The 13,365-nt window shown below is 40.0% G+C and overlaps 1 protein-coding gene across 3 annotated transcripts in view; it reads left to right on the top strand.

Moving 5' to 3' along the window:
* Positions 1 to 13,365, top strand: part of WDR7 (WD repeat domain 7) — a 106,863-nt gene that overhangs the window by 32,232 nt on the left and 61,266 nt on the right. For all 3 annotated transcript variants that reach the window (XM_015887228.2, XM_015887227.2, XM_032441438.1), the window contains 2 exons: positions 1,298 to 1,421; positions 9,297 to 9,410. In XM_015887228.2, coding sequence (XP_015742714.1) covers positions 1,298 to 1,421; positions 9,297 to 9,410 — 238 coding nt within the window. The remainder of the gene's footprint in view (positions 1 to 1,297; positions 1,422 to 9,296; positions 9,411 to 13,365) is intronic.

Genomic DNA, 13,365 nt, shown 5'->3' with positions numbered 1-13,365 from the left:
TAGATTCAGTATGTCAGTTTTCCAGTTAACCTCTTTCAAATTGTTGAAAAAATGATTTGTGCCTCTTTTTTTTTTTTTTTTTTCCTCTTTTTTACCTTTTTTGTGACATACACTGTATAAATGTCTTTCTAAAGAAATGCCTGGATTGAAATTTATCCTATTCTGTTATGAATCTCTTTAAGGATCAAGAACTAACCCGTATTTTTTTTTTTTTCCTCAAGAGACTGCTGAGTTGCTTAATTTGTTGGAGCTTGTGTACAGCAGTCAGTAAGTGGTTTGTCACCAACAGTGTGATAAATGACTGCTAGGCCTTAACACTACACCTGTGCTACTGTGGCAAAATTTTCGTTGACTGTGCAGCTTTCAGAGTAGGAAAGGAGGAACAGAGCTGGATTATAGGCTGTGGGTCTTCAGCAGTCTTGTAACTTAATGGGGAATAGGCTTTTTGCTAGCTGGGTGCCTGTTCTTCTGCTAGATAGGATATACTGTGTTACGGTTTCCTGAGAGGATAATTGCTTTGAAACTAATTAGGATTTGTAAGCAGGTAAGCAGTAGGAAAGAAACCAGTTTCTGGATATCCTGAGGTGTCAAGTTAACGTTTTGCTGGTCCCTGCTTGCCCATGGTTTTTTGTCTTAGCTTGATCGAGTTGCATAACTTCCTTTTGTGTACACGTTGTTGTCTTCCACATTGCACACAAATGAGATCATCTCATTTAACAACTGTTCCTTCAGGACTTTTGTTTTGCTGTGGTATTCCAACATCCACCTTTGATATTTAGAAAAATTATTTATTTGCTCCTTATCTTGGAATTTTGGACAACTTTTGTTGTAAAGAAGGCTGATCACAAATTGTTCCCACAAAATTAGAATTTTGGTGATGTTTCAGTGCATCAGCGCTGCTTTTCTACAAATGGCAGTGACCAGTTTACTTGATGGCATGTGAGCCACCTCATTCCTTTCAGTGGGAAACCTTAGTTACCATTCACTTCTGGGGATTTGAAGTAGCCTCTTTGCTGAGGAAGGTTTTCTCACAGTGTCTTTGGCTGTTTCGTCCTCTGTTTGGAGTCAGCATAGTTGGGGGTTGTCCTATTTGTGACCGTCTTGCTTCTGTTCTTAAGTTGGGAAAGAGTGGGGAAAAATGTGGGTTTTCTAAAACCTATTTTCCTATGCAATCCTTTTTTTTTTTTTTAAAATTTCTTTTAAGTGATGTTTTTTGTTGTTCTATCTATATTATACTGATAGCATATTGATAAATATTTAATGTTTGAGTTTCTGTAATGTTTTGGTTGGTTTATAGGTAAGAGAAGCTGCCCAGGCCCTGCTGCTAGCGGAACTGAGGAGGATTGAGCAGGCAGGCCGGAAGGAGACCATTGATGCTTGGGCTCCATATTTGCCACAGTACATTGACAGTGTCATATCACGTAAGTGACTGTGATTAATTGGAAAACAACTTTGTTGATAGATAAAGAGGAGAAAAGAAATTCCATAAACCAACTTAATAGCAGTTCTGCCGGCTTAGGGAAAGAGGAATTTGAGTCACTCATGAAAATTTCTGTAAATTTTCAAATGTCATAGTCATGAAATTGCTTGGGGTCCCCAGTGTTGATTAGGTAAATAGAGCATTCCAGTGTACGTCATTGGGTGTGCAGTGTCTTTTGTGAAGACTTTTACTAGTGTTGTAGGGCAGGGCTGTAGTCTGGAGATTTCAAGGAAGAAACCTACTTAGAAAAAGGCTGATATAATTACCAAAGAGTCTATAATAAGTTTATAGAATTGGTTATGAAGGGATTCTTTGGCATCCCCGAAGTATAGAAGGATTCTGGAAGGAGCTAATGCAGCTGTATGTAGGAGGTGTCCTTTGCTGTGTGTTGGACATTTGGTGCAACTTTTGCCTCATTGGATGTTCAGAACCTATGGTTACCCAGGGCTGCTGGGAGGTACTGGTTGAAGATGGCTCCACAGTTATCAAGGATTCATTAGACAGTAATTTATGTTCATGGTTAATTGGGTGTGCATGAGATTACAGTATTTCCCTTTGAAATGCGGAACATTTTTCTATCTTATCACATTCATAAAAGCCTAAAACTATAAGTTAATGGACTTCAGGGCATTAGAAGGTGAAGCTCATTTTGCAGAGTGGGTGTGAAAGATGCATCTTCCAGTGTTCTGCCAAGATTTCTTAAACTGTAACAGAAGCATATCAAGAATCAGAGTTGTTCCTTTCTAATCTCTCTCATGATTTATAAATTTATACATTGCAAGTAGCAGTACGTCATTTCCTTCAGCCTTCTGCAGTCTCTTTTTGGTAATTTCACACCATCATTCACACCATCCTCCTGACTTGGCTTTGCTTATTGAAATGCCAGATTAGATGTGCTGTTACCAGCTCCTTTCTATCATGTTCTCTTCCATTTTGTAGTTTTCTCTTTCCCTCCCCTTTCCTGATGTTTTTTGTACTAACACAATTACCTTATTATGTGCTACGCCTCCTTTCTTTGCATATTTACTAGCACATAATTTAAAATACTGCTGCAAGTGTAGTTCTCTAACAATTTCTGTTGTTTAATGTGCTTATAAGTGAAAGTACTGGATTTAGTAGCAGTAGTTTTCTAGCATCCTCATGACCTTGGTTCTTTTTTGTTGGGTAAGTGCATTAACTGAAGAAATCAAATGAATTACTAAAGAACAAATTAAAAAGCAAATAAAGCCCTTGGAACTTTGAAACAAAAAGTATTTTGATTTCATAATTGGGCTGACTGAATTAACTTTAAATATCACAATTGACAAATATGACAATGACATTTGTCATTTGACAAAATACTGCCAGTTAAATTGTTCCACTTGTAGGTGGAATGCTAAAGGAAACTTCTGAGTACGTTTTCTACAGCCTATGATAACCACATATATTTTTGAATAACTGGCCGTATTTGGAACACTTGGCTCGTGGGCAGAGAAGGATTTTAATGGGATCTAATGCTAGTGAGGCACAAGTCTTCTATGTACTTTGAACCATGAAACATACATACTTACTAAAACATGAAGCTTCTGACCATAATTGTGTATATACATCTTGCAGTAATTCAGTGATATGCTATGTAAGTATATAAGTATTCCATTCATTCATGTGTTCACAGTCTTTCCTTTCTAGAATGATGTACAGACATGTCTGCCATATGTAAGAAAGCAGTAAAAATATATTAATTCTTGTAAATGAGAATGTTTACCTTAAAAGTAAAGTAGTAGACATTCATTTTTTTTAATTGTGATTCTTCTGCTGAAGAACGTAGCTTCTATTCAGGGAAAGATCTCTGTCAAATAGGATTGATTTTGGAGAAATGTGTAATAATCTTATTAAATCTAAATTGAATGCATAAATCTCACAGGATGCAGTATGTTCGTGTGGTGCAGAGGATTTGCTGGTGTTAACTGCAGCCTTCAGGTGTGCAGCCTTTGCCTTATAAAGGGGTATTGCTGCACAGCCAGATGTGCAGCCAGGCCACCAGCAAGGAGTGGGAGTGTGCTGTACATACATGCCAAAGAGCCTTCATTCAAACTGATGGAGACCGATGCTGTTCTGAATGTTTGGGTTTAGTTTTTAAGTGCTTTTCTGGTGAGACTGGTTGTGCTGAGTTTGTGGGGTATAGCTGCAATTGCCCTCCAGTAACTTCTGAAGCAGCTGTTGATGATCGCTGATTTCTCTACAGTGACATTGTTGGGTGCAAGGTCATGGGCACAATCTTACTGTTGAAGTGTATGTAGGGCCTCTGCTTCCAAAACGGGAATTACCATTTAATATGCTGGAAAACAACTGCAAACTCACTAACCCCAACATTTTCTGTTTGCGGTACTTTGCGTTACATAAACTCTGCAGTGTGGAAGGATGAGAAGAGGATGGAGTTGTGTGCCACGTGTGCATAGTTGGAAGCGGAATGTTTAGTTCTGCTCTCCTGCCTTTGCACGGGCTGTGGGCATGGCATGTGTGCATACAGCATTGCCAAAGATGGGCTGGGTGGAATAAAAAAAGGCTGTATCCTCTATGCATTCAATTCAATACACACAGCATGAATGCATACGGCAATACTTGGCTTTTTTATTAGTTATTAACAGATCAAAACATTTGTTTAACACTAGAATAGGGTTTACTTATCTATCAGAGCAAACAGGATTTTACAACAGGAAAAAACAGGGAGAGATCGGGTGTGGAGTGTAGGTGAATGGATGACTTGAATGCAGACACTCAGTATTTTGAAAGCAGTAGTACAGAAAACGTGTAAAACAGGTAATGAGTAGCACACTGGAATTATACCTGAGTGTGTGGTTCTGAATGGCAGAGCTGGAAGGCTGTTTAACAGTGCTACTGGCTGTGTGAGCCTCCACAGAGGTGCTGGCACCCCAAGAAGAGCAGTGGTTGTGGTGTCAGGTTGGAGTAATGAAAAATAACGAGGAACTACAGAGCTGGCTTTTGTAGGCAAAGTATACAGATGTTCCCCTGGTTACAGTATAACACATGATGGAAGTGATTCCTTCTTTTAAAAGATCTGGTGAGGGATCGAGGGAGATAAAAATTACTCAGAATGGCCCAAATGGATGTGGTGAGTTTCTGAAAAATACAGCTTAGTGCTGGAAAGGCACATTGATGGAGTACGGTACAGTTCAAGAAGTGCTGCTCTGTTTCCTTCATCCTCCACATCTTCCTATGTCCTTGCTTAATAGAGAGGCATAGAATATTATCAGCATGTTTCCCTCCAGCCCATCTTACTACATTATAACAGTTCTTGTAAATGTGATGTGGAAAAAGTGCTTTTCTTTGACATAGCAGTTTCCTTTATAAGTGAAACAAATGTAACCACTAATAGAAGCTTGTTGCTGATATATTTAGTCATATGCATTTAATTGGCTCTGGAATGTCTCAGGAGTGTGGTGGTAGCAAAGGGAGGTGAAATCTTCTCTCCGTTTGTGTATGTGCACAGATCCAAGAGCAACTGGGAGCAGGACTGTATTTGTTGGGATCTCACGTGTGTGCATGCCTCTCTACTCCTTGATGTGCATGGAAAGCAGCAAGGCAAATTTGCACCGGGTTGTCTTTTAATAATCTCTTATCTGATGCAAGAGAGAGCATAGTAAGCAATGGAGATAGAAATTCCTTGAACTTGTGTTTGAATCATGCTGCCACTTAATGCTAAAACTGTGTGCTTGGGCAGGTTTTATTCCCATACCTAGTTTTGCATTTTGAGGATCTCAGCGGAGTCAGCTGGCGCTTTGGAGCACAATGAATAGGGCAACTTAAGTATTTCCACAGGGCAGAAATGTAGTCAGTGCCCGGTGGTGTGCTCATTTCCTGATCACTTCGTGTAGCGATTGTGCAGGAGTGCAATTGTAGACAGTCCTAACTAGGGAGGTCAGCCAATTTGTATCATGTGTGTTATTCCCTCCTTGTTTTTGAGTATCCAGCTGAGAGAATTACGGCTTTAAAGGATCAGCATCAGGGTCGGATTCCTTCTTAAAACTTAATTCCTGTTTCGTATCAAATCCTTATTTCACGTCAAACTTTTTGGTGAACTGAAAGGAAGGGGAAAACCCTGCATTATTTACTCAATCCAGAGCATGTTTATTGAGCTTGTCTTGTACCCATTTAGTCTTATTTATAATTATATATATATAATATGTTACAGTTATAGTCTTTTATATTCAGCTGTTATACAGTAGTTTATGAATATGAAATGGATGAAATGAACGTGACATCATGATTTGGAGATGCTGTAGTTGGTTTAGCCACTGCTATTTCTCAGGCTTGTGCAGGAAGGGAAGCTTTGGAAGCTTCACGTTCTGTCTGCTAAGATTGTCACGTAGCCTTTACCTGCTCCTTGTTTTCACAACGTGTGATTGTTTCTGCACAGTCTGTAGCTCATTCTCTATGAGGAACAGTTTTCAGCTCAAAAGGGGAAAAATGTTACCTCTGTTACGTGCTCATTGTGAAGAGCAAAGACTTTTTCAGTGTAAGATAGATTCTGCAAAGGATAGGTTTGGTTTTTTTCCCCTTTTCTAACAGATTTCTTTACTGAATGTTGTGTTCCTGTATCTTGTTTTTTCTGTTGCTCAGTGTAATGTCTTCTGAAAATGCTGAGGCAGGTGTTTCATAGGCCCCATGCAGAGGAACCCCTGAATGTTGCAGCATGAGGTCTGCCCACCCAGCAGCCCAGAGACTGATGTGTTTTAAAATATGTGGTGTTACTGCAGATACAAAAATGGTTCCTATGTCTTTAATGGAAAGCAAAAGGTTATCTGGCCGTGCCCTTTGTGTGCATGCTGCAGGCAGGCAGGCAGTGTGCGCTGGGAGCTGCCAGATCGATCGGGTGCTGCGCACTGAATTAATTCCAGGCAGGAATCTGCTGCCAGTGAATGCTGCCTAAAAATTAGGTCTGGATGCTGCTGGTGCTTCCCATATTGCTAAAACCCAACGTCTGCATCAAATTATTATTTCTTGTAAAGTGGAAACCTTAAATAATGTGTCAGCATGCAATTCAAGAGAGGACAACTTAAGAATATGCTTCTAAATTTCTTCACTTTGATTATAACCCATTTTGATAACAAAAATAAATGTGATAAGTCTATAATAAATACGATGTCATTTTTATTAATATATGATCTATAATATATAATATGTAAACATAGGTATCTATCTCTGTTAGGAAGCTTTACTTAAGACAAGATTAATTGAGTAAAACATAATTAAACTTCAGTTTACTTAAATGGGAGTTTTCACCAAGTAAGGATACTGTGATTTGACCTCAGAGACTGCTGTATATCCATGTGGTTGGTCACTCTGCCCTGCAAGTTCTTACTTTGCCAAGCACAAAGGAATAAATGAAATAGATCTGCACAGCACTATTTTGATGCAGTAATTGAGCAATCAGTTTATGATGCTACAGTAAATGAGGAATTGTAATCATAGAGCCATAGAATCATTTGAGTCGGAAGGGCTCCCTAAAGGCTCTCTAGTCCCTCTCCCTGCAGGGCACGGGGACACCCACAGCTCCATCAGTGCTTAGAACCCATCCAGCCTGACCTTGGCTGTCTGCAGGGATGGGGCAGCACCGCCTCTCTAGGCAGCCTGTGCCAGGGCCTTCACGCCCTCATTATGAAGGACTTCCTTGTATCCAATTTAAATCTCCCTGCCTTTGGTTTGAAACTGCTTCCACTTGTCTTGTTGCAGCAGACCCTGCTAAGGAGTCAGCCTCGTTATTTCTTAAAAAAGCCCCCCTTTTAATTTTGAATGGCTGCTCTTAGGTTTCCCTGGAGCCTTCGCTTCCCCGTACTGCACAGCCCCAGCTCTCAGCCTGTCCTCATAGGAGATGTGTTCCAGCCCTGACATCATTTCTGTGTCCCTCCTCTGGACGTGCTCTGTCAGGTCCATATCTCTCCTGTGCTGAGCATTCCCCATCTATTTGCAGCACTCCAGGTGAGGTCTCACAGCACAGAGCAGAATTAAATGATTTGTGCTTAGATTTTAATTTTAATTCTATAATATTCTAAGGGACTTCTAATATTTTGTATGCTGTGCTTAGAACCAACTCATGCAAAAACATTTCTGTCCTTTCACTCTATTGTTGCTGGTCTTGCTAAGCTCTTTAGATGTAGCATGTCTAATATGAAAGCTCAGCTACTTTTCATCAACCTGAGGATAAAATGCAATGGAAGAGGTGATGTGAGAACTAAGGGATGTGGTTTAGTGGGCATGATGGGGATGGGCTGACGGTTGAGCTTGATGATCTTTGAAGTCTTTTCCAACCTTAATGATTCTATGATTCTTAACAAACCCAAGGTGTTTGTCCATCTGAAAAGCATTTTGACAGTGCAGTGCTGGAACCATGGAATCCTTATGGAAGATAGAAAGGGCCACATGGGAGACAGCCATGAGCTGAAACAGCTTCATCATGGCATCAAACTCCCCAGTCTTGTTGTACATTTATTGGCAGTGCTTTACTGGTACTGATGTAATGAGAAATTTATGAACAATTGCTAGTTTCTTTATAAAGAAATGATGTCAGAGGAAACATTGGAAATGAAATTGCTGTGTAAGACAGTGCATGTGTTATCAGAAGGTAGGAGTATGACTGTGAATAAGTAGTGTTTAACAGAAACATTTCTGAACTGGTTCAAAGAAGATTCAGAATCGAATGGTTTTCAGATGTGGATTCTCAAACATTGTACGTGATCAAACCCACGAGAGAGCTTCTCTTTATGTAGTTTATTATGAACCGTTGTCTTTTCACTTATAAGCCATATTTTTACATTTGGAGAAGAGTCATTTATCACATCAAAACTACTGCAAACTGAAGAAATGTGTGCGTTTGTTACTCTGTACAAATGGCAGAGGGGCAGCAGAGGAGTAGGCAGGACTTGGTCACCCTTTGCTAGATGACAGCCTGGGGTAGCACAGCAAAAGGCATTCCAGATTTGTTATTTCTTTTCGAAGCTTGCTTGGTGCTGACAAAGGGCTGTAGTCCTTTTTTAATGGGATCTTAATGCCTCTGTAGATGGCAAACGTAATGCCATGATCAGGAAAGCATCAATCTCTTCATATAATAAGATTTTTGATAGCTGACATAAAAGATACATCAGGAGGAAAGAAATCTTATCTGGGCTCTCTTCAGTCTGCTCCTTCAGCTTTCCTAAAGCTCTTTGGGAACACTATTTTGAGGCTGTCCTTTTTCACTCTTAGCAAAACGCTTCTTTTCATAGTGCCTTGATGGAATTGCAGTAAGGTCTGGACAGGGTCTCATAAAGGTTAAAGCTGGGCACAGTATACACCAGTGAATGATAAACTCCTGTGGTGTTACATGGCATGATTTAGTGTTCATAATACTATTTGCGAGAGCAATTAACTCATAGATCACAACCAAATTATGTAGAATGGCTCAGATGAAGGAGTGTATTCTGAAAGTGGCATGGAAAGAGCCCTTTTTTGATGGGAGAGATGCAGGATTAATAGGAGATGTAAGAGAAGTTCTGCTAGAACTCAAGTTTTACAGGTAAATAGGATGTAATGTCCCTGTGTTTTTGATCCTTTTAATCATACTAGAAGATAAAAAGGAAGTATATGAGATAGCTACGTTGTGGAGAACATTTATAAAGGAAAGGTTTGTATTACAGGAAGTCAGAAAATAGTTTATCTTTGCTTCATCTGCACTTTATAGTGCTACATTGCAACGGAAGATAACTTTATTTTTCCCTAATGCAGGGTTGTTATCTAAGAAAACCACTGACTTATGGGTGTTTGGCTGTTATTTTTTCAGCTGGAGTAACCACGGAAGCCATTCAAACTGCTACCGCAAGCCCAGATTCACTGGGAACAGAGGCAAAAGTTCAGGAGGAAGAGCATGATCTAGTGGATGACGACATCACGGCAGGTGAGCCTAACAAAACATATTTCTTCTTCTTCTTTTTTAACTTACTGTGTGCAATGCAAGAGAGATGGAACACTTTCTTTCTAACTTTGCATACCTCTCATGTGAAAATGAAATACATGCTTTACTCTTAACTACTGTCATTTTACTACGTTGCTTGTGAAACAAATACTTTTCAGTGTGATTTGAGCTTTGTAGTCTGCCTGCAGCTGACATATTTAGCTCTTAGAGAATGCTTTGATTCTTTATAGTTACTTCTTAAATGATTTACCGTGGTGAAAAGTCTTGTGCAGGCATGCTGCCATCATAATCTGCTTCTCTGAATTGTGAATCACTGTTAGTTTGCCATACATGGAGTTCAGGTATGTTTTGGTTCTAATATAGCTTTTTACTGTTGCTGCATGTTTCTTTCTGTAGGCTGGTGGATGGCTGAGAATTCCAGCCCCTCAAGGCATGTTCTGAAATGGCAGACCATACAAAAGCAAACACTTAATTACAACAGTTATCTTTTGATTCTTTTCTTCATGCTTGTCTGTAAGGCATCGTGGGGAAAATACTTGCATGCTCAGTATCAGCATCCTCAGAATTTGAATGACCACAGTATGTATTTTAGTATAGCATACCACAGATTATAGAGCACAAGAGCTATGCTGTTTTGTCAGCTCAGACTATGTTGTCTGAGATTTTTATAGATTTTTGTGAAAGTCGGAAAGAAAACTATTTATTCCTATTGACCAGAAGGCTGTTAGTATGCCAGGTGGAGTTTTGGGTCAGGTCTCTGGTTGAAGGTGACTGAGACAAGATTCCTGCTGGTCGAAGAGTAGACTGTTTGGAGCACGGAGTGTTATCACAGGCTGTTTGGAAAAGACTTGAAAGAGCTACGGGGGGGGCAAGTGTGCTATGGAGACACCTGTAGGGTCTGGGGGAATATGTGGGAGTTGTCAAAAGCAATAATGGATAGAGGCTGAAAAAATGGAAATAAAAAATGGAAATTAGTGAAAAGGCTCAGAATACTCTGAAATGATTTTCACAACATGTCCATTACGTTGTGCTTCTTTGAGAGCCATAGCATCTACGTAGCCCTGCAGCTGTTGGGGACCTACTGGTTCTTCTTCTGGAAGCCTCAATGACAGCAATATTGCCAACAGGCATGAGTCGTATCATTCCGCTTTCATGGCCCATGTGTTTTTCAGGGGTAAGGTGGGAAATGGACCACTTTATTGGAGCCAGTTCTGAATGACGTGCATTTTCCTGCTGCCTGCTATTCTTGATCAAAGCAATCGAGCTTTAAAAGCCGTGTTCTGAGTAAACGTGAAATTTCAGTCTACAATTGAATGCAATCAGTTTAGTGTTTGTAGAATACAGAAAAAAATTTAATTCAAACATTTTGAAGCTTACCTTGTCATCTTTAAACATGATGCAGCTTCTTTCTATAGTGGTCCTTTTAGAGCTAATACTTACTGATTGAGTGCACAAAGTAAAACCAGTGTGCAGTGATCAACACGATTTTTTTCCAATTCAAATTGGTATTCACCAAATGCTTTCATTCCTCCAAATAATTTTTTAAAAGGATCACTTCCACATTGGTTCTTTTAGAGATTAAAGCAGTTTAGCTTAGCTTGCTGAAAAGCACTGAAACCTATTTGTGGGAAACAGGCCCGGCAGTGCCTGGTAGGCATTTAACAACATGCTAGCAGAAGTTATATGAGAAACTGGGTCTATCTTCAGATACACTGAAAAGGCGCACAAGAACAGGCTTCCAAAGCAGTAATAGTACCTACTGTTATCTTTAATGCCTATGAAGCTCTCCTGGATAATGAAGTATAGAGCAAATACCTTGTTTAAATGGTTCACACTGTTTGTTTGCATTTTTTTTTGCTACTTGGGCAGAGAGTCTTCTGACTTCATTGACTGAACTTGCTCAAAATAAGTTTTGTATTTAATATCTTTTATTTCTTTGTAATTTGTAATCTAACAATTAAATTTTTAGGCTCTAAGATATCATCTAGCTTTTATTCTAGAAGTATAAATCTGTTTTTCCAGTAAATAAAGGAGGAGCAAAATAAGGAAGAATAAACAAAGTGCTGTTACATGTTTGGAAATGTGACTGTCTGCATTTAAAGCGTGCTTGGAACATACACAGCAGCATCTACAGGGATAATAAAACAAACGCATGGCTGAGCACATAACAGAGATAAAGGGTCAGATGTCACCAGTGCTGTGAAAAAGGCAGTGTTGTAGTGCCTCAGTACCTTCTGCTGACAGATTTATTTACTAGCATAGAAAACGGTACCAATAGACTCTATAGGAATTCACTGAGTTTCCCATGTTCAAATGAAGGCCTTCAAGGAAGTAACTTTTGGGTTGCAGCATTGTGTGCTTCTGAGCTGTTCAGTGTTGCTTTAGTAAAGGTTGCTGGAGGTAAATAATGTATGGGGGCACAGTAAGACATGTATACTAAACACTGTATGGGTTGCTCTTATACCTACTCAGCAGTATTTCCCCAGACCCCTGGATGTGGGGCTGGGCACAGTGCTGGGGCAGGGGGAAACTTGAAGACCGTGCCCACCCCAGCCAGGCTGTGGCTTCTGGAGTGAGTGGGGACTTTGGCATTACAAAATGGGGGATTTCTCCATAGCAGTTTCTTTTTGTAGCAGTGACTTTGCTCGCATTAGCACTGACAGTGATGCTTGCAAAGCACAAACTCTTTCCTGGTACTAATTAAATATTTATTGTTAAACATTTTTCTCCTCTTTCATGAACTCTTGGTATCATGTACCATCACCATAGCTGCAAAGATTATAGGAGTACCAACTGCCATGGTTTTGTAGTTAAAATACTTGCAAAAATACAGAGGTGTATTACATTTGTGAATGAGCAGGGCTTCACACAGCAGCAAGGTAAGCAGTGCTTGGTGAACTTTGAGGCTTCTGGTACAAATGTGAATGTAATGCTAGGAGATTCCATTGAGCTGAATACAAGATGCATTGCTTCTGGGAAAAGGGGTTTGGGTGGTTAGGGACTGTCACAGAATTGCAGGGGTTGGCAGGGATAATCTAGCTGAAGTAGGTTCCATACAGTAGGAAAAAGATTTTGTGCCCTGTAATTGGATCGATTACACAAACTGGTGGATTTTTTGTGCTTTGTTTCTAGGAGCTATTTAAAACAAGCTATAGGTGGTAGGGAAGCTCAGGGCAAAGGCTTTTGAGACCTCTCCTGTAGCTGCTGCAGGGTGACAATGGCAGCGCTGAGAGTTGCACTCAGCTGCCTTGTTGTGAAAGGGTGAAATTCCAACAGGAGGCCTGATAATTAGCAAAGCTGGGTAAACTCTTGTCAGACCCATTATTCTGGGTTGGTATTTCCCTAAGTAAAAACTGAATTGAAATTGAATTTATTCCAAAGGATTTGACATTCCAGAAAGCTGGAATGTAGAGGCTGGAGACTGCTTCAAGTACAGAAATAAGGATTATCATTTATCTGAGAATGTTTTAGAAAAAAAACACCTTAAACTTATGAAAATATTTGTACCCTGGTCCAGTGAGTCTTGTCTTGGTGCCTTCAAATCTGAAGCAAGCTGTTGTGTGAAACCTTTGCATCCTTAGCTCTGGGCTCTGCAAGGGTAGTTGTGTTACCCTGTGCTCCAAGGGCAGAGCAGTGAGCACTGCTTTTTTGTTGTTCCTTTTTGCACAGGCGCTGTGTATGGTGCACCATTTCCTCCTATGTGCTGTTGTGATGTGATAGTGGGAAAGTGCTAAGGCAGTACAGAGATGCTCTGAGCGTGCTCCTTGTTTAGCCACGTGGCCAAAGGAGCCTCAGACAAGAATGCTTTGTGCATCTTGCACAGGTTATAATTTACAGTATAACAGCAGAACTGCAGCAGCGACAGCAGTTCACGCACAGAAGGTTGTATGGAAAATAAAAGCCAGGAGTGTTACTGATAATGATTGTTAACTTGAAA

This window comes from Coturnix japonica, chromosome Z, assembly GCF_001577835.2.
Source record: "Coturnix japonica isolate 7356 chromosome Z, Coturnix japonica 2.1, whole genome shotgun sequence".
Taxonomy (NCBI): Eukaryota; Metazoa; Chordata; class Aves; order Galliformes; family Phasianidae; genus Coturnix; species Coturnix japonica.
The sequence above is the reverse complement of the archived record's forward strand: the minus strand, read 5'-3'. Positions and strand labels throughout refer to the sequence as shown.